Consider the following 22,121-nt stretch of genomic DNA (forward strand, 5'->3'; position numbering starts at 1 on the left):
ATGGACCTAAAACTGAACCCTGCGGAACGCCAAACTCCACTAGAGAACATGCAGAATAATCACCATTTAAGTCTACATACTGATAACGATTGGTCAAATAGGATCTGAGCCAGGAGAGGGCTGTGCCCTTAATTTCTACTACATTTTCTAATCTGTGAAGAAGAATAGCATGATCAATGGTGTCAAAAGCTGCACTGAGGTCGAGTAATACAAGCATAGTTACACAACATTGATCAGAGGCCAATAGGAGGTCATTTACTACTTTAAAGAGTGCTGTCTCTGTGCTGTGATGAGGCCTAAATCCTGACTGATACAGTTAATGTATGCTGTTTTTATGTAGATATGAGCATAGCTGCTCCGCTACTATCTTTTCCAAAATCTTAAAGATAAAGGGAAGGTTTGATATTGGCCTGTAATTGGACATCTGACAAATGGTCAGGTTTCTTAATTATTGGTTTGATAATTGCTAATTTAAAAGATTATATACAGGTTGATGAATTTGCAGAAGAGATGAGTGAAATTAGTTCATTCTCTTCAAGGGGAGTAAAGTATTCTAGGTTCCGATCTGACATGGCTAGATTAACATCCGCATCAATTACATTGTTTGGTTTCAAAGCCTCAATTTTATGCCTAATATTAACAATTTTATTATTATAAAAGTTCATGAATTCCTCATTATTGCATGATGTTGTTGTGGAGATTTCTGCAGTGGTCTTATTTCTGGTTAATTTGGCTACAGCGTTATACCAGGGAGCAAGTTTCTTATCTCTAATAATTTTTCTTTTAACTGGAGCTACATTATCTAAGGTATAGCGAAATGTCGACTCTAAATGTTCAGTCGCCTGATCGAGTTCTGTGGGGTCAGATAGTGATCTAACTGAAGTTGGGAACTCTGGGAGATTACTGATAAATCTCTGTTTGGTGGTTGATGTAAATGTATGTTTAATACGGTAGCGCGGCGCTGTCCGTACATTATTACTGTGACACACTTGAATTAAGACAAGATAGTGATCTGATATAACTTCAGATAGTGGAATTGTGAATAAATTTCTTTTACTTAATCCGAATAATATGATTATATCTAAATCTAATATTAAAATCTCCAGCAATTAACACTTTGTCTACAGAAACGACTAGGAAATCTGCAAATTCACTAAGGAATTCAGAATACGGCCCTGGAGGTCTGTAAATGACAATTAGTGGAATCGACTGAGCTGACTAAATATTTTTAAATACACTTATGTTACTAGAAAGAATTTCAAATTAATTAAATTTGTGTCTGTGTTTTTGTACAATAGTCAAATTATCATTGTGAATAACTGCGACGCCTCCTTCTCTGCCGGTTAACCAAGGCTGGTGTATGTAGCTGTATCCAGGAGGACTAGCTTCATTTATTGCTACATACTCGTCCTGTTTAATCCAGGTTTCAGGTAAACAGAGTATATCAAACTCCTGATCTGTGATATTTTCATTAACAATAACTGCTTTTGATGCGAGAAATCTAATATTTAACAGTTCTAGCTTCAGATCAGAGGTGCTGCTGCACATTTAGTATGATTTGAGTTTGTGGTCTTTATGGTAATTAAATTATTAAAACAGACATTCTGAATCTTTCTACATTTTTGCTTAGCTCGGGGAACAGACACAGTCTCAATATGTTGAACCCTGAGTGACGACTCTATGAAGCTAGCAGACTGCCCCGGGCTCTGGATTGTCACTAATTAACTAGGCCTCTTCTGAGACTATGAGCTATACTACAAGAAATAAGAGCAGCACCTTCCCGAGTGGGATGGACACCGTCCCGCCCTAACAGGCCAGTTTTGCCCTCAAAGGTCTTCCAATTATCTATAAGGCCCACGTTGTTTTCAGAGCACCACCTAGACATCTAGCTGTTCAGCGACCATAACCTGCTGTAAGCTATGTCGCCACGTCCCATTGGGATGGGACCAGAGCATATTACGTCATCGGACATCACCTTCGCTTGTTTAAACACCTATGTAAAGTTATTCTTACTAACCTCTGACTGACGAAGGCGTATATCATTAGCTCCAGCATGTACCACTGTCTTGGAGAACCTATGTTGTCCTAGAGCCCTAAGAACCTAAGCCCTAGGTTAGGTGTATCCCGGTGCTCTGGCTCCCGGGATACACCTAACCACTGCCGCTGGCGCCCCTAAAGGTCTAGCTAATTTCACATGTCTTAGTATAGAGTCTCCTGTAACCAGAGCTCTTTCAGGTTTCTCAGTGGGTGCATCACTGAGGAGACCAAACCTGTTAGACACGTGAAGCGCAGAAGAGGTGTGCTCCGGTGGGCTAGCCTTAGCGTTAGCTTTGGCTGATCGAGTATGCCGCTGAGTAGTCACCCACTCGCCCCGCTGTGAGGGCTCTTATGCCGGAGTCGGGGGCTAGTTATCTCTGCCTGTAGCACCCAGACAGTCCGCTACAGGAATAACTCTGCTATCGCGCTCTCTAACCCTCTCTAAAGTCTGGATGCGCTCCTCTAACGCTGATATCTTCTCCGTCAGAGAGATGCTCACTAACACACACCTATCACAAGTAAAATTACCACTAACGACGGAGGAAAAATGTACACTGAACGAGCTGAATATTATCCATAATATCGTACTTCTGAGTCGTGGTTTAGTTGTTTGGAACTGAATTCCGTTTGTTGTTTTTAGATGAAGAAACTTGTGCGTTTCTCCAAAAAGCGCAAAAAAAGGCAAAGCCACCTGTCTTTGTACTCCTCACCTGGTCGCCGCCACACACGCTCGACACCATCTGAACCGAATAAGTTTATCTTGGTATCATCAGTCCACAGGATGTGGTTCCAGTATTCCATGTCCTTAGTCTGCTTGTCTTCAGCAAACTGTTTGCGGGTTTTCTTGTGCACTATCTTTAGAAGAGGCTTTCTTCTGGGACGACAGCCATGCAGACCAATTTGATGCAGTGAGCGGCATATGGTTTGAGCACTGACAGGCTGGCTCCCCATCCCTTCAACCTCTGCAGCAATGCTGGCAGCACTCACACGTCTATTTTCAAAAGCCAACCTCTGGACATGACGCTGAGCACGTGCACTCAACTTCTTTGGTCTACCATGTTTTGAGTGGAACCTGTTCTGAGTGGAACCTGTCCTTTTAAACCGCTGTATGGTCTTAGCCACCGTGTTGCAGCTCAGTTTCAGGGTGTTAGCAATCTTCTTATAGCCTAGGCCATCTTTGTGGAGCGCAATAATTCTTTCTTTTAGATCCTCAGAGAATTCTTTGCCATGAGGTGCCATGTTAAACGTCTAGTGACCAGTATGAGAGTGTGAGAGCGATGACACCAAATTTAACACACCGGCTCCCCAAGGACACCTGAGACCTTGTAACACTAACGAGTGACATGACAACGGGAAGGGAAAAAAATCTTTAAACTGTGGAAGAAAACAGGAGTACCCGGAGGAAAGCAAGCATGGGGAGAACACACAAATTCCATGCACAAAGACCCGAGGCGTGAATTAAAACTGAACCCTAGAGGTGCAAGGCGACAGTGCTAGTCACTGTGCCGCTGGAATTACTATACATATCAAAAGACCAAATAGATTTTTCCTACTCAGGATTTAAAAAAGCATCAAACTGTAATTCACCATCGTTACATAGAAATACTGCAGATTAACAAAAAATTATAACTAGTAAAAATGTTATTATAAAATAGTTTATTTATTTACCATACAAACAAAATACATTGACTGGGACTCAATGAATACTCTGTACCACAAATATTCAAGTTAGCTGAACCACATTGTGTAAATCTTTGTTCTTCTAACAAAATTATACAGGATAAAGATCAAAATAATATAAAATACAATTTTTAATCAAGAAAATCAGTAGTCATAAGCATACAACTAAATATATTTTTGTGAAATAAAACATCAGAAGGATTAACTAGACTGTAGGAAACTAAAATGTCTCCTCTACAACACCATGTAATGCCTTTTCATACCAGGGGTTCTTATTGTAGCCACACAATGCCATCAACTGTAATGACTTCATAGTTCCACAAACTAAAGGGAAATTCTAAAATCCCTATGAAATTACAATGCTGTATTACTGCAATTAAATTTCTTAAGACTGCGACTATTTGTGAGATTGAAGTTGAAGTTGTAATTAGAGAGAAATTACTTATTTTAAAAACGGCAGATGACGCTTGTGTGGTCACGGCTCTGGTCCGGGAGGCTTAATACCCTGTGGATTTAAATTTTCTCTGCTCCAAAGACAGATCCATCCAGAAGTGATATTAATAACCATAATAATAATCATAATAATAATCATAATTATTATTATTCACAGTACTTAAATCACTATTATTTATCACAGCTTCAAGGAATTTAGCAACAAAATATTGTTTTATTGAAATTTATCAAATCAACAAAACAGCATTTCTTTTAAATTACAAATTGCACACTTATGGTTAAATCAAAATTGAACTGGTCAGTAGTTGCAATGTTTAAGAATATCTTTGAAATACTAAGTCTAAATACTAACCCTACCTAATTAGACCTAAATAAAATAAATATGCAATTAAAATATGTACCCAAACAGGTTAATGACATGAATGCACCAGTCAATGAACATTGACAACTACTATCAGCTCACAGTAACATATAATTAATTCATTAATTTAAACCTTTCCCCAAATTATGAGGAAAAAATATAATATGACCTCCATAAAATGGATCAGGTGTGTTGGCAACAGAGAAAACCTGAGCCTGTGCAAATAAGTGGGCCTCCATGGTCGAGGGTTTAATGTCTGCACAGATTAGTCACCAAGCTTCAGTCTAGCAAAATTCTGATGTTCTAATTGATATCAATATATCTAATAAATCTACATATTGGTAAATTCATTACAGTAATATTATTTATAACAATGTCAGTCAGAATATTGTAAGATAAATTATTTGTGTGTTGGTCTGGGAAAAACCTCAGATATTACCATGGCTAAATTCAGGATGAAAAAATATGTTTTCTCCCCCACAAAACTCCAATCCATTTTTATATATTTCTATGCAATACATATATCTGTTTGAAAATTTAGAAATCAGATCTGAATTAAACAGTGATTCTTTGAATTCATATCAATAAATCAAAATGTTGAAATTTAGCAGAAATGTTGAAATGCATCTTTCGCTGGGATTAGGATGAAGTCCTAAATTTTTTTTCTTTTTTAGGCAGATTTTTAAAGTGCTATAAATTTTCATGTTGTTGAAATACACATAAACATGAAAGATGAATCAGTTTAAAAATGCTTGCAGTACATTGAAGGGTTTTCCCACGCCACCATAAAATTCCCAATTTTTCTTTTTCATTTAAAAGCAGTATACAGTAAAACAAATGAAAAAAGTAAGCAATGTGCAAGGTGTGGACTGACACACTATGTGATCAATAAAAAGCCTATTTAAGTAAGAATAATAATAACAACAACAACAATAATAAAAATTATACAGTGCTGGCCTTATAGTACAAACAAGTGCATTTCTTCCTATTACATATAATATCTCTATATGGCATTAAAAATTTCATAAAAGATAACAGCTCATTGTATTTTTTGGAATCAAACATTACCATGCTCAAGTTCAAATTAAAGACAGCATTGTGCAACTTGAATAAATATGTATTAGAAGATGTAAAAGGCTGATTTCTAAAGTGGTCCTCGAGGTCTGAAATTAGTACCATTTTACTTTCTTTGGAGTCACTAGCATTGGTACTAGTGTCACAAATGTCAATACCCATTATTATCTTATTTGTTTATTTTAATGCTACAGTGCAGTTAAATGCTTGATACTGATTGGTCAGAACATGATTAAATTTATATAACAGCAGCTCTGAAAGCATTTTTTGCAGCAAGTTTTATAGTCACAATTTTATATTAGAAATAATTCCGGCCTGTACTTAATTTCATTTAATTATCTTAACCTAAACATACCAATATTTCCCACTGTTTACTGTTGGTTAATTTACATACAGTATTTTACTTAGTGAAAATTCCGCTCTTAATTTAAATGTTTTGATACATGTAATTTTTATTTCAGTGCGCGAAGAAAGAAAAATCTCGTTTTCAATTTCACGAAGGAACTTGTATTGCAGATTTTCCATATAAACAGACTAAATTGAAATAGTGAAGCGTTCTGTGAAGTGATGTTTAGTTTATATTTATGTAAGGAATTTATGTAAGGTCTCTAGTATCAGTGCCATTTTTTTTTTATAACATCTGCAAAGAAACTGCCTTTTTAACTTTAAGTGAGAGAAAGAAATGGACTGTATATCTGATGATGGAACAGTAGTTTATACCTCCTGTGACATATGTAGTAACAGGAAATATCTTGTTTCATGGATGTTCTACAAGATTGAATGTAACTACAAGTCAATAAATTTAATACAATATTTCTTAGGGCTGGCAAATTGCTGTGGTATCTGAGGAACACTTCAGGAAATGCTGTTATAGGAAAAATAATCGATGTCAGGTTTTATTACTTACTTAATTGACAGAGATGCCGATTTAATCAAGCAATGTGCAGTAGCACAGCATCCTGTGAGCAAAGGGACCTTGTGGTGTTTACCCTAGGGGCTAAAGATTGAAATTTTTCATGAACATTGTTATGACAGTGGAGATCACTTTAAACTAATATTGTTATAGTTATTATAGTTTTAAGTGCGACTGGTCCCGTAAAATTTTATGGATTTAATTAAAGTTGCAAAATATGAAACCAACTATGTATTTTGAATCTAAGTAGAAGAAACAAAAGTATGGAAACATTTTTACATTGTAACTGAACTCTTGTGTGGAAGTTTGTACAAATTATATATAAAAAAGAAGAAAAAAATTAATAAATAAAAAGGCGCATTTTTGCTTAATGCACTTAATATTTGTATAGTATGATAATGCTAAAAATAATCTGTGCTAAAATTATAGGGGAATCAGCGAGTTTTGTTCTCACTGAGAGGATCCCCCGACTGCAAAAAGTTTGTTAAATCCTGCAATAAGGTGCTTTTTCTGCTTTTACAACCTCTCATTCAGTTGTACTATTAAGACCTCATTCAGTTGTACTATTAAGACCATAAAGCGTAATGCATGAACAGTGAAACATAAACCATGAGCATGTATCAAAGGTGTCTCAAATACCCATTCTGTTGTTTTGCATTAAATATGTTGTTCTGCATAACTTTCACTATCCTGTCTCAACAAATCATTTCTATTGCTATAAAAAGCTCTGGCATTAACCTGGGACTTCATCAAAATCATAGGCTGAAGATTTCAGGTCAACAGGATCAGTGGCAGGATAAAACTGCTAAGCTCTAATAATGCTGTGTTATTTGTGTATATGGCGTGTGTATGTGTGACCTAGTGACTCATGCCATCTTGGAGGCAGCTCAAGCTTTAGCGATATCTTAAATCCAGTGTCCTTCTTCAGTGTGCTGTCTTGTTCCACAGCTCATGTGTGGCTCACACAGTGCTCCTGGTCTCTCTTCATTCTCCGGTCACTAGTGCCCCTGTTCCAAAATGACAATGTCCAGTTAAATCATAGTCTGCAACAACACAGGTACAATGAACTGATCAATTATTTAATACAATCTTACAGGCGCGGAGTGGCTCAGCTTGTCGAAGCGAAATCTCAGGCTGGATCTGGGAGAATTCTTACTCTTGAAGTCTTTTAATTACGACAAAGCAAAAACAATGTTAGTTTATTTGTAACCAACCTATAAAGCTAAACTATATAAAAAAACAACTATGAAACAACTGAAACATTCATAACCATCACAAAGCATCCGAACTTGACTTTGCAATTCATTACCCGTGGGACTGCGGCACATGATAACAGGAGTTCCTGCGCGTTGACCTTCCACACCAAGAGCGGAACTACATACTGGTGACAAACTGGGGGAAACCTGAAGGTAAAAAAAGAGAGATGCAACTCTCATAACATGCAACACCAATCACAGCAAAGCTTAAAGAGTTTACACTAAAACACTCTAAAGTCTGAATGCAGACAGAAAACCACAAAGACACACACACACACACACACACACTCAGATACACTTACAGGGTAGCCCTCCTCAATTGTATCCGTATCTCCGGCCACGCTGCTGCTTGTGCTGGATGGTGAGCGAGAGATTTCTGGGCTTCGAGTGCATTCCTCCAGCTTCAGAGTTGGTCTACAGTCAGCCAGGAGAGAGACAAAAAAAATAAAAAAATAAAATAAAATAAAAATATATATAAAAAAAACCACCAATCATTTAAACCACTTGTTTATACCACAGAGGCCTAGAACCTACCACAAGCAACTGAGGGGTGCATCCCGAATGGGGTGCCAAGCACACACTTACAGTACAGTACAGTGCATCCGGAAAGTATTTACAGCGGATCACTTTTTTTTTTTTACATTTTTTATGTCACATGCTTATTCTAAAATGGATTAAATTAATTTTTTTCTTTAGAATTCTACACACAACACCCCATAATGACAACATGAAAAAAGTTTACTTGAGATTCTTGCAAATTTTAGAAAAATAAAAGCTCCAACCAGAGCTCCAGAGGTCACTCTATCAGAGCTCCAGAGGTCCTCTGTGGAGAGAGGAGAACCTTCCAGAAGGATAACCATCTCTGCGGCAATCCACCAATCAGGCCTATATGGTAGAGTGGTCAGACGGAAGCCACTCCTTAGTAAAAGGCACATGGCAGCCCGCCTGGAGTTTGCCAAAAGGCACCTGAAGAACTCTCAGACCATGAGAAACAAAATTCTGAGGTCTGATGAGCCTCTCTGGCCACTCTACCATATAGGCCTGATTGGTGGATTGCTGCAAAGATGGTTGTCCTTCTGGAAGGTTCTCCTCTCTCCACAGAGGACCTCTGGAGCTCTGATAGAGTGACCATCGGGTTCTTGGTCACCTCCCTGACTAAGGCCCTTCTCCACCGATCGCTTAGTTTAGATGGCCAGCCGGGCGGTTCTAGGCAGAGTCTTGGTGGTTTCGAACTTCTTCCACTTGATGGAGGCCATTTTGCTTATTGGCACCTTTAAAACAGCAGAAATTTTTCTGTAAACTTCCCCAGATTTGTGCCTCGAGACAATCCTGTCTCGGAGGTCTATAGACAATTCCTTTGACTTCATGCTTGGTTTGTGCTCTGACATGAATTGTGTGCCTTTCCAAATCATGTCCAATGAACTGAATTTACCACAGGTGGACTCCAATTAAGCTGCAAAAACATCTCAAGGATGACCAGGGGGAACAGGATGCGTCTGAGCTCAATTTTGAGCTTCATGGTAAAGGCTGTGAATACTTATGTACATGTGCTTTCTCAGTTTTTTTTTTTTTTTTATAAATTAGCAAAAATCTTATGTTGTCATTATGGGGTGTTGTGTGTAGAATTCTAAGAAAAAAAATAATTTAATCCATTTTAGAATAAGGCTGTGACATACTTTTCGGATGCACTGTAATTATGGACTACAGACAACTTGGAAAAGTAAATCCAAAGTCTGTCTTTGCAAGGACATCAGAGAACCTGGAGGGAACCTGCCCAGCATGGGGGAAACCCCATGCACATTTAACGGGGTGATATTTGAAGCTCGAACCCGGGAGATGCAAGGCAACAGTGCTAACCACTGAGTCACCATGCCCCCTATTTTAATGATGTATATAAGTAAAATAAATTCTTTAGATCAAGTAATGTTAAACAAAGGAGAAGTCTAGTCATGTTTTTTTTTGTTCAGTCAAAGTACAGTATACGATGGCCCTATTAGTTCAGTCTGCATAGGTACACAAAAAAAACAAACATATTTTGCAGGTCACATTCCTACCATATTGATTGTGTGTGCAGCTTTTTAAACAGCACTTTAAACACACCTACTGGTATAATCTAACTTTTTTAGGTCCCATTATGTAAATTCACACTGAAAGAGACTGAAATAAACTCAAGTACATAGCATTAGATTAATGGACAAAACATTTCATTGGAACTACTCCTACACTTTCAAGTTTTTTCCATAAATAACAGTACACATCCATATATTATGATATTATGAAATATTTTAATCCAATAGGGGATCAGCACAAATACTGTATATCATGATGCAATATGATATGATATAATCAAGCAAGTCACAGCACATTTAGAGGAAAAAAACATAACTTATAGGACTCTAGGACGAGGGTGCATTTTTAATGATTTGTGACAGTACCTCTCATTACTCAAGCAGATCTCTGGAGAGCTGGGGTTGGATGAGGTCTCTGATTTAACGTCCTGCGAGAGGTGACCGTTGTCTAGACTCCTCTGATCACAGAGTGTACTGGAGTAAAAAGAGGACAGCCAAAGAAAATAATTTAGCAGTGTCTTTCCTCACAGTGTGAGTGCAAGGCTGTTTGTACGCAATCATTTCTCATTGAGCTGAGTTTGACAATGTCTCAGTGCATACTGGGCATGATTTATAGCATCCTTCAAAGGCGGTTCTATTGCTGAACTGTTCTCATTTCTTTTTCATTCCACAGCAAAGCGATTATTAAATATTGCAGTATGTGGGTGGTACATAGAGAGCCTCACCATGTGTGACATGGTGAAATTCTGATATTTTCTAGTACACTGCTTGGCCATTAAAAAAATATGGTTATGGCATGCAGTATGGTAGATAATTCATGTGTGAAAATTATTTCTCATGCTCCCAGAACCACTCTTACAGTTTAAGTCCTAGAAGAACCCTGTCCGATCAGGGAATAAAAACTACATTGATGTGATACCCTGGTCATTCTGTACATTTGGATCATCAGTCTCATGTGCTTCCTCTCTTACCCTGACCGGCCAATTGCTCTGGTATAGGGTCAAACTGGACTCATTAGACCACATGACCTTTTATGAACATTTTCACAGTCAGGATTTCATTACAAACAGAGTAAATTAGGCTTATATCTGTATTGATAAAGCATATGCTGTAGCTATCAAAGAACTGAAATCTGGCTTTAGTTATCTTTAGGCAGACTGACTGTCAGTTTGTTAAACCCAACATGATTTTGAAGGAAGCTGAAGCAAGTCATGATGTCAAAATATGTTGTAGGGAAAAAAATGTATTTATTTATTTACAGTATTTATTAATTTTTACCAATAGCATAATTTGGCTTTTCCCAGACCACCATACATAAAGTAACCATGATATTGCTATACTTTTATATACATATACAGTGGAACCTTGGATTGCAAGTAACTTAGTCTGCAAGTGTTTTGCAAGATGAGCAAAATTTTTACATAAATTTTAACTTAATAAACAAGTGTGGTCTTGATATACGAGTAGTATGCATGCCATTTGTCTGCCAAGCATTGGCAATGGTTCTTTTCTCTCTCGCGCAGTGGGATCATGGGTAATTTTCTTCCATGCTCAGTCTCAGTGCACATGCATCAATCATGTAGTCAACATCTGTGCGCAAGTGTACTATTTACTATAACATTGTAACCACTTGTGTGCGTCTAAAGCATTTTTTAAATTTTGTGTTCAAGTGTAGTGATTGTTCTTTAGTAACTGTACTGCACCAACAGCCCCCGTGAAATAAAAGGTTAAAAAGACCGTAGCAATGCGAGAGATGAATCTGTTTAACGACAATGCAACGCCACATTTCCGCAAGTCCTCTAAAAGCGGCTAAAGCAAGTGTCATTAAAGTGGACCTTTTCTGACAGAGCAGTGATTCTGTCAGTGTGTGTGTAAAATTCGTCCTACACAGTAGCCTACTCCCTTCTCCTCTCCTCTCTCGTCCTACTTTACCCACGATCCTTATCAAAGGTACAATTCAGGATATTAGTTTTATTCTTTTTCCTTTTCATTTCATATTAATTATTTTTATATAAATATTTTTGGGCTGTGGAACGAATAACCAAAGACTCTTCTTAGAGAGCAATTCGCTTCGATATAAGAGTACTTTAATATACAATCACACTTCCGGAACGAATTATGCTCACAATCCAAGGATTAACTGCACTATGTAAATAAATACATACGAACATAATTAGGGTTAGAAAATAAAAATAAAATTATTATTGTTGATCTAAATTCAATGGCCGTCATTTTCAATTTAGGTGAAAGTGTGTTTCTGCAAGTCATTGGGGCTGACCTGCGTGTAGGACGCTCACTCTGGCCATCCATGCTAGTGTGCAGTCGAGGGAAAAGACATGAGCGTCTCTTCACTGGGCTCTTCAAAGGAGACTTAGCTGTAGATGATACTGGGCACTAAAACAAACAAAAAAAAACAATTAAAAGAACAGTCCAGGTTGAAAATAAATTTCCCCTATTATTATATTATTTTATATTATATTTAATAATAATAATAATAATAATAATAATAATAATAATACAGTCTATGTGATGCAATTGATTCTTGTTTTCTAGTTCTTGTTCCAAATAAAACACACTCACATAAAACAAGCGTGCGCTAATAATTTTTATCAGAATTATTTATTTTTGCATGGATGCCCTTTTAAAACCAGGGATTGTTGTGTCTAATGAGAGGGCTAGAATTGTGCATCACACTGCAGCTCATTAAAGTCAAGAGATGTAATCAAAAGCGTGTATCTAATCTCGGTTGATAGACAGCTACTCTGATTTGATGCACACTAGGGTACTGCATAATAAGTGCTAGTGAACGGTTAGGTTTTAGTTGTTAGTGAATTTTTCCTCTGGTGTAACAAGAAACCATGACCATGCTGTGCAGAAATATTCTTATTTGACGTGTCCACTGCCAGTGTCTGATGTGAAGCCTACTTTGATTAACATGACATCATGCTGGAGGTATCTCTCCTGTGGTCTTAAGGGGTGTTTAAGACTAAATTATGAATATTATTATTATTATTATTATTATTTTTAATGATTTAAATGAATGTTTCATAAATCAATTTGCATAGAACACCACAATAATAATAGTACTACTACTAATAATTTTTTTTGATTGCATCTCAGGTGATCCTGTTTGAAAATCTGGTCTAAGCCTATTCATAGCAAACAATCAAATGTGTGTCTCTGAGCATGTTGTGATTGTAGATGGATGCTGTGTGAGCTCACCGAGTTCCTATTGCACTCAGGGCTGCCATGGGTGAGACCGACTCCACTCAGACTGGTGGGCACTCCTCCTCCTCCTGAAGAGCGGCTGTGCTTCTGAGTGCCCGCCATCGTCTCCATTGAGTGACTACGCACTCGCATTGCTCTCTGAGGCAGACACAGAAAAAATGGTCAAGGGGAAGCTATCACTGTCAACGTTTCTTTCAGAAACAGGGAGATTTTGTTGGGCCTGGTTTTTAATGAAGTCATTTCAGTTTCTGGGCACCTTGATAGACTCCAGTATTCCCCCGTGGCTTCCGTTCTCCATTCGCTCCTCATCACCGCTGAGCGGCTGACCCAGAAGCACCTGAGTCTGTCTGTGAAGCTCATTATGGAGGCTGTCCAGCAATGCTGTTCGTGTTCTTTCCTAAAGAAATATTACAAACATACATATTGAAAAATATTAAAAACATACATATTAGGAAAATACAGTTAGTGGTCAACAGTTAACGTAATTAACAGGGGTGAAAGTACTGTAGTTTTAAGATGATTCAGAGACAATTTTGTAATGGAAGAAATTACTAAGGAGACAAGGTGCTGTTCAAGATGATATGACGTTATCAGATGTGTCATCCTGGTGAAAATGCTTGCATGACTGATTTTGAATGTGGGTTTTAAAAGGCAGCTGCTCTCTTATTTCCAGTACTGCGGACCATACTGTCCTACCGTTACACATGTTGGCACCAGAGAGATAATGTGATTCAAAATTGTTAGAACACCAAAATTTGTACATATAGTTAAACACCTCAGTGATATTATGCTGTATATGATACTCAACTTATAGAATGACTCAATCAGAACTAACTGTTTTATACTGTATACAACAGTTAGTTATGCAATTTATTACAATTCTAATTGTAAATGTTTTTTTTTTTTTTTACAGTAGATTAAAAACACCTAATGCAATCATCCTAACCACTTATCATAAAACAAACTAATAAAAATCCAATAAGTATCTAGAACTATTGGAACCGAGCATTATCAACAATTATCTTCAGTAATTGTTTAAGTCAATGTAAAACTTTTTAACTAGATTAATGATTATTCATCTCGTCTTACAATAAAAAAAAAAAAAACAATGCAGGAAAATGTTGATTTTTTTAATTCAGATGCTCATTTTCACTAAGCAGTTTAATCCAGTCAGGGGTCGGAGCGATGGGTCCTATCACATGGACAATGAATAAACCCCTCAAGTGTTCATACACTCACAAAATGTTATGGTGTTGACCATTTTTACTTTACCTCAAGCTTGGCAAATCGATCTGAACGATAGCAAGCCAGTTCTGCATTGATCAGCTTAGTCAGCAAAAAGTCTCTGAATTCTGGGCCCTGTGGATAGACAGAATGAGACAGCAAATATAATGATTTACACAAAACATCCTTTCGTATATAGAACCAGCTATTTTGATTCCTGCTATTTACCTTTCTGAAGACTGGCGGATTTGGGATGGGAGGACCGAAGTGTGGTACATCGTCTCTTGCTGTGACAGAGACCTGCAATGCATCATTCTTATTTAGCTAAGACATAGAGATATTTTATTATGTCGGAGCATGACAAGCCAGATGGGTGGACTGTCCTTCATTATTATCTCCACAGCTGTCTGTCCTTATAGAGAGCAGGTATATTGCAGTATTTATACTGTATACTGTATTTACAGATATATGTTACTATGCATAATTCTCTTAAGATTTGTTATCCAATAACGAATCGGCTCTTCAAGTCTGTTTTGTTATAAAAATGTTGACAAATGCCTGGGCAAAAAAAAAAAAAAGAAAGTTGTATCTCAGGGGGATCAAACTATCGGACTGCATTAAGCACAGAATAAAACTAGGAACATTTTGGAATGATAGTATCCAATACATATATTACCTGTCATATGGAAGTCAGGTATTAATTCACACAGTTTTTTTTTTAGTTTTTTTTTAACAGTATGTAGTAGGTGAAATGTATTATATTTCCATTTTTTTTGAAAATAATTTGATAAAAACCTTATATTCCTGATCCTTTAACAGAATTGAGAAGTTTAATCCTAAACATTTAGGTGTTAAGTGTTTATGTTTTAAAGCACTTTAATAAACACTATCCAGGCTGGTTACCCCAGTCATCGTAGATAAAATTGCATTTTTTTTTAGCTATAAAACCGCACTGCAGGTGAAGTTATTTTTAGGACTAACAAGGAAATCCTGGTGCCAAAATAAGGCTGATGTTTCTTTCTTATTACATCATGAAATCTTTATTTAAATATGACCCGCACTGGCCATATCTCAGTAACCGGGAGATACAAAGATCTAAACATCTGCATAACTCAAACCACAAAAATTTGACGTAATACCCAATTTGATGTGATGGGTCACATTTTTAAAACCTAAAAAAATAGTGGCAACCATCAACTTTGATGGAGAAATGTGGTCGGAGTGAAATGTGATGATTAAAATCTTCAACAGTAGAACTCACAGCTATGTTTAATAGTATGTAAGTGTACTAATGGCTGCACGGTGGCTTAGTGATTAGCATGGTAGCTTAGTGGTTAGCACTGTTGCTCTGCACCTCCAGGTCCTGGGTTTGATTTCCGCAGTTTGCATGTTCTTTCCATGCTTGGTGGGTTTCCTCCGAGTTCTCAGGTTTCCTCCCACATGTCCGAAGACATGCAGATTAGGCTAATTGGTGTTTCCAAATTGCCCGTGGTGTGTAAATGTTGACCGATGGTCCTCCAACGGTCGCCATTGGCCTCCACAGTCCCTAGTTGGACTGGAGGTTCCTGGATGGATGGATGATGGAAGTGTGAAAATTAAGCGCATTTTCAAATGCATGATGTGACAAGAAATCACAGGATTGGGACTGAACAGCTCTGTGGCCATAAGAAAATCACTTTTATAGGAAAAACAACAGTTAAGTTTGTTAGAGAACATAAAGACTGCACTTGGAGCAATGGAAAAAGTTCATGTGGTCTGATTAGTTCAGTGTGACCCTATTCCAGAATGATGGGCGGATCATGAAGCAATGCACTATACAAGCCTCTGGAAGCAGTGTTATGATCTGGGGTTGCTTCAGTTGATCAGGTCTAGACTCTCAGGTCCAGCAATATTATATGGCTGATGACCTGAATGCACTGAATGATGAGGGTATAACATCAATACAGTACTTCTTTTCCCTTTCCTGATGGCACAGGCATATTCAAGGACCTAAATTATGAAAAGACTGGATCTGGAAGCATGTAGAGTCTTTTTTTTACACATGAATTGGCCACCACATTGTGCACCATACTCAAAGCTAAAGGGTGTCAAACAATATATTAGATTGTTCTTTTTTTTTGCCCAGGCAGTGTACATGTGCTGTTGTAGATGTACTGTTTGTATATGTACTGTTTTGCTGTGACATGTATTTAGATAGGGGATCACTTGTTAATGCAGGGATGATAATTGTATTTGTCAGTACACATTTATCACATTTTGCAATTGTGTAAATAAAATAAACGTTTACTTTTTGTGTAAAAAAACAATATTAGCCAAAATGATAAATAATCAATACAGTACATTGCAGAATTTATCTGGTGTAGAAAATAATCTCAGTGAGCTGTTTGGGAGTCACCCGATCCTGCATTCAAAATTTGTTTTGCATAATGGATTTTTTTTTTTTACCTTGTACGTGGTGTCGTCTGTGCCCGGATTTTCTACCTGGACCAGGATATAGGCATGAAGAAAGTTGGATGCAATCATGTCAGGCACAAACGGTGTGGCCTCCTCTTGGAAAACTGTTGCCACTATGTCATTTCCTATATGTCTCTTCCTTTGAACCTGTGTGTGGATGAAAGACCATAACCATGTCAAAATATAGTGCCAGATACTTCTGTACATTTACACTATTCATATTTTGAACAAAACTTTATTAGTGTTACTCGTAGGCAGTGTAACTAAATTACAGCTCTTAGGCTAAATACATACCTGTTGTGTGTCCCCTTCTGTGAAGGGTAACTTGGTAGAGACATGGAACATGAGCTCCTGCCCTTTAAATTCAGTGTAGACTGACTGAGAGCCTGTCTGCCCATTACAGACATCCAGACCACCTCGGAAACTAGCAGAGGAAAGAAAGATTTAAGAAAATCTAAAACCTCAGCTCATTTCTTACTGTCTTACTACAGTATCATTTCCACCAATGTGAATTATGTACCCAAAGTAATATGTCTTTTTTTTATATGATTAATAGCAAGGATTTTTATTCTGTGTGATCTTATGCCCTTGTGACTCCCTTACCCTTTAAAATCCTGCAGTTCCACACAGTCTCCCAGCACTCTGAGGAACTCAGTAAAAGCTGGTGTTTCCTCATTGTTTCCAAACAGCTCCTCTTCTGATTTCTGTGTTAAACAAAAATAATAATGTAACCACAACTGCTTAATTTGCTTAACGTCACATAAGGGAATTGATTTCATCGCTTTACAGTACATGCAGCTTTACATCTCTAATACATACTATAATTCTAAATATGCATATATGGTTTTTATTGAAGAATGTGTATGTAACTGACCTGACCAAGCTTCTGGTAGATGACACCAAACTTGAAAGTGTTGTTAAGCTCATGTTCATCGTAGTTCAGTATTAAGTGAGATCCCTGTCAAGTAAGAGCAGTAGATTTCAACACAGTTTGAGTCAGAACTTGGACAGTCAAAACCCATCACAAAGTGAGTTTGAGTCACAGAATATTTTTTCCAGCTAATCTCCAGCCAATATACAGTATATTTATCACAAGCAAAATGTTAACTTACTTCTTCTTCCAGGGAAAAAAGTAAAGGCCTTTTTATTTAAAACAGGCTTAAAATAAAGTCCAACATTTTTTTTCTTCTTCTTTTTTTTAATTAATCAGGTAAAAATAAATGTCAACTATAAGATGAGGTGTGGGTCAGACTGCACCATCATTATTTCATGGTGTTAAGCCGAGAAGCTATTGTACAGTAATTGGACTATAATTACTTCTATAAAAGGTCAAGAGTGTCATAATTATGAATTTATATTTAACCACCCAAAGATGGAATCCTTGAGTCATTTACTTTGTTTAATGACATTATATTTGTCTACCACCAGCTATGGTGAAAAACTAACCAATCAGAAACAAAAACAACAACAAGCCTTTTAGGCGAACCTGATGAAGTTGTACAGTTTTAGAAGATGTAATTCTCACTGTATTACCCTTTAAAATAAATAGTATGTTATTTTCCTTTTCATATTAATGTATTTTGGTAAATTTGGTAAAACTGTTTATTGATGGTTAAATAATTTAGTGACCATTCGTGAAATTTTCTGCCTCTTTAGCATGTTTCATTTATCTTTTTTAATATATATATATTTTTATAAAAAGCCTTAAGCCTGAACTGCTCTGTTGTATCCTTTCAAAATTATAGATCGCTTAGGACAGAACATGAGCAATGTTAACATGTAAATCTAATGCACAAAGTCATTTTATTCCATATATTTTCTTTCACCCTGTTCCACCCTGAAATTAATTCCTGCCTCATGCCAGCCCAGTATTCAGTGCACGTTATCCTCAGCCCCTACTAATCTAAGCACCATAGAACGTACCTTAGGGTACAACACAGGATTGAACTTCAAGCTTGCAATATCTTCACAAAGCAGCTGCAGAGAGAGAGAGAGAAAGAGAGAGAAATAATTAAAATATGATGCAGGTTGATACACTGAAACACAATATTATTATCTTATGCAAATAACTGATATGATCAGAGTGATAAGAGTGATTGGGGTTTAAAAGGAATACACAGGATGGAAAAAGAAATTCCCCAAAAAATCAGCATGATTTTAAAAGCTCACTCAGTGGAAATGAAAAACCCTGCATCATCACCTTGGCTAACTGTGGCACACTGGGGAGCGCGGGCCAACCTGTGACCAAAATCCTATCATAGATTGTCTTTGCTGGAGTCCTAAAAGGAGGATTGAGAGCATCAGATTTAGAATTTATTAAATAGACCCAACCAATTCAATCTAAATGCAATCAGTATTAAATAATTGCACATAGCAAATTGGATTGGTTCCAAAGATGTTATTACCTTAAAATGATGTGCAGATGCTCCTGATCTTTTGTTTCTTCATGCCGGAGGGACAGGACAAGGTTGCCATGGCTGCTGGTTGTGCAGTAGAAGTCAAGGTGTTCCTGTGAAGTGAGGTGTTCCAGAGTCAGGCATGGAGATCACAGAGGGACATTTCTCTGTCTAATTGAATTTCTCAGAATTTAAAGACCTTATCAAATCACACACCAGCATGTAATTTTCAAATTTTTTCCTGAAAAAAAAAATTGTGTATTGCACAATTTGATCTGCCTGATTATGACAAAAAATAAAATAATTAATTATGGTACAGTAACGTTAGATGTACGTTTTGGACTTCGATTTAATTAAACAAACAAATTAATAAATAATTAAGCTTCCCTTGTATAAAATGAATTAGCTAGTCAAAGTCAATAGGGAACTTGATGCAGAAGACTTAATTAAACTTGCATGAACTCACAAACCTCATAGCTGATCATTAAACATGCATACTTGAAGAAGCATTAGTGATGGTTATGGTTACAGCAAATTGTAGTGCTGTCTTAAATATTACCTGCTAACAATTCCCATATTATTTTATCTGTGTATAGTTAATTCTAATAATAAGGACTGTGCAAAAAATGTATTGGATCTTGCAGTCACTACTGTTATTGTCAACATAAACAGTTCCCTCTCTTCATTCCGTCTTTGTTTAAGTCGATAACTTAACAAGTAACTAACAACTAACATAAAGCTTTGTCATATCACAATTACATATTTTTGTTTGTTGTTGTTTTTTTTGTTTTTTTTTACATTTTTACCCACCATAAACTTTAAGTGACCAATATACAAACTTTTTTTTTACTTCGAATGGTGTTGAGTAAATTTAAATAACTTTCTCTCTGTTGGTAATTATATTTTCTCAGATGCTTACTCTGCCCAGAAAGTGCTTGCGGTACGCCCGTATGCCATAGTTACTCTCAAGTCGATATCCAAACTCTCCACATTCCTCAATTTCTTCAAGATACCAATTGCTTTCTCCGGAGTTTGGGGTGATGGCCGGAGTCTCTGTGTCTTCGATCCAGTAACCTCCAGACTGTGGAAGGATCACCTGAGGGTACGGTGGACCATCTTCTAGCACCTAATGCATGGAAGGCATATTTAAAGAAAATAAAATGAATGTTTCAGAAAAGAAAAATCACTTCGTCTTGTTAGTTAACGATTTAAAACCCAAAATTTACTATTGGCTGTAATGGTTGTGTGAAAAGCAAACAAACTGAGCCCTTTCTCACCTTCTCTATACTCGGGTATGGAACATAATCATCCTAAAGAGGAAAAAATACAGTTTGTTTTTTCTCACAAAGTTTCATACCCATCGAATACAAATGCTAAGAATATGTAGTTACACAAATGAGATAAATGGTCTTTCACAATGACAATACTGCAAGCTAATGAGTTATGGAGAATGGTTGCAGTTTAAAATTGAGTAAAAACTGGAACACAATCATGCACATAATCAGAATGACTGATGAATGATTAAAATGATAAATGATAAAATGTCAATATCTTGAATATAATCAGGCTTACCCAATAATCCTAATTAGGAGATTTTAAGAAGCCTATTTCTAAGCATCTTCGTATTTTAATTGTGAGATGATTTTTTTTCTCTTCTTGTAATATTTAGCTCCTTCACTGTTTAAAAAATATATACTTCTTAATCATAATAAAAAAATAGATAATTACATAATTTAAACTATATTCAAGATATTTTCACTAATACACTAATGCACACTGTGATGTAACACATCCTTGCCCGAAAGGAACACTTCAGGTCAGTGATACAGGTGGTGTTTGAATTATTCAGTTGTGCAGTTGTCAGTTCTAAGAATATCTGGCTACAGAAGTAAGCCTTGTGACAAACGTACTTTGCTGAGAGTCGAGAGTTTTAAAAGCATAGCAAATGAGCGTTTTTCATTGTTGTTGCACTTTAATGTAATGTAACTGAATGGACTGCATCTGATGCGACTTTAGGATCTGAGAGCGAGAATTTAAACCTCCTAATACAAATGTTTAGGGTTTTAATTTTTTCTTCTGTACATTTGTGTCTTGTCTATGATATTATTAGTGATTAAAATGAAATAAAACACAAACCACAGATGTTCCAAATCAGTTCAGGAGATGTGTGCTTGTTATTTATTTAACATTTATGGAAGAAGGTTCAGCTCTAAGTGCTTTGTGAAAGACAAAGCTCCCAGTTGTTTGTCACAGATACTGTATAATGTAGTATGTGAGAACAAGCGCTAACTTGTCTATTAGGCATTCCAGAACATTAAATCTAACTAAAACGTGTGATATTGGATTTAGTAATAAACTAAACATTGTGATATTGTATTTATAGCAGCATAACATGCATTATTGTCATACAAACTTAAGTTTCGACTGAGTTTCAACCTGATAGAATGATAGGCATTCCATGAGCGGGATGTTCAACTATATGTACCATTCCACATCATGGGTGCTCTGATAATCGTTAATTACACTGGCATGATCCTCCATACTGAGGAGAGAACAACTGCCTGCCAAAAACACAGAACCATTTCCAGCAAGAAAACACATCTGATTATGTTATGGAATCCTAAAATAATTCCCTCTACATCATTCCAACTCACATCTGAATCATCCGTGTTCTTTTATGTAAGTTTTAAATGTAAGTTTGTAAGTGGCTACAGTACAAAGCTGACTAGGCTGAATCCCAAGTCGCTCTCCAACCACTGATTAAGGTCATTACTTCGTGTATGGAACAAGCGATTGTATACTCAAGTGCACTAGCTTTCTATTAATGCTATTTGGGATTTAACCCAAAAGCCGAGAAGATAACAGAGCTGATATTCTTAAGCGGAATAAGTGCACATATAAAGAGAGTCTTAAGATTTACAGGAATGTCCTTCATGGTTTATTCTTCTCACCTTTTGGCTGAATTTAAAACTTACA

General features: G+C 36.7%; 1 protein-coding gene across 4 annotated transcripts in view; it reads right to left on the reverse strand.

The window, feature by feature from the left end:
* Window positions 1-4,364: 4,364 nt before the first annotated feature.
* Window positions 4,365-22,121, reverse strand: part of rap1gap2b (RAP1 GTPase activating protein 2b) — a 48,956-nt gene continuing 31,199 nt past the window's right edge. For all 4 annotated transcript variants that reach the window (XM_053478301.1, XM_053478302.1, XM_053478303.1 and 1 more), the window contains 19 exons: window positions 20,423-20,455; window positions 20,065-20,271; window positions 19,155-19,258; window positions 18,950-19,028; window positions 18,673-18,726; window positions 17,624-17,707; window positions 17,353-17,453; window positions 17,044-17,173; window positions 16,741-16,896; window positions 14,524-14,595; window positions 14,344-14,430; window positions 13,328-13,468; window positions 13,066-13,209; window positions 12,122-12,237; window positions 10,210-10,317; window positions 8,077-8,188; window positions 7,828-7,921; window positions 7,613-7,683; window positions 4,365-7,525 (listed from right to left, as the gene is read on the reverse strand). In XM_053478301.1, the coding sequence (XP_053334276.1) occupies window positions 7,517-7,525; window positions 7,613-7,683; window positions 7,828-7,921; window positions 8,077-8,188; window positions 10,210-10,317; window positions 12,122-12,237; window positions 13,066-13,209; window positions 13,328-13,468; window positions 14,344-14,430; window positions 14,524-14,595; window positions 16,741-16,896; window positions 17,044-17,173; window positions 17,353-17,453; window positions 17,624-17,707; window positions 18,673-18,726; window positions 18,950-19,028; window positions 19,155-19,258; window positions 20,065-20,271; window positions 20,423-20,455 (1,902 nt within the window). In that variant the 3' untranslated portion in view covers window positions 4,365-7,516. The remainder of the gene's footprint in view (window positions 7,526-7,612; window positions 7,684-7,827; window positions 7,922-8,076; window positions 8,189-10,209; window positions 10,318-12,121; window positions 12,238-13,065; window positions 13,210-13,327; window positions 13,469-14,343; window positions 14,431-14,523; window positions 14,596-16,740; window positions 16,897-17,043; window positions 17,174-17,352; window positions 17,454-17,623; window positions 17,708-18,672; window positions 18,727-18,949; window positions 19,029-19,154; window positions 19,259-20,064; window positions 20,272-20,422; window positions 20,456-22,121) is intronic.

This window comes from Clarias gariepinus, chromosome 19 (assembly GCF_024256425.1).
Source record: "Clarias gariepinus isolate MV-2021 ecotype Netherlands chromosome 19, CGAR_prim_01v2, whole genome shotgun sequence".
Taxonomy (NCBI): domain Eukaryota; kingdom Metazoa; phylum Chordata; class Actinopteri; order Siluriformes; family Clariidae; genus Clarias; species Clarias gariepinus.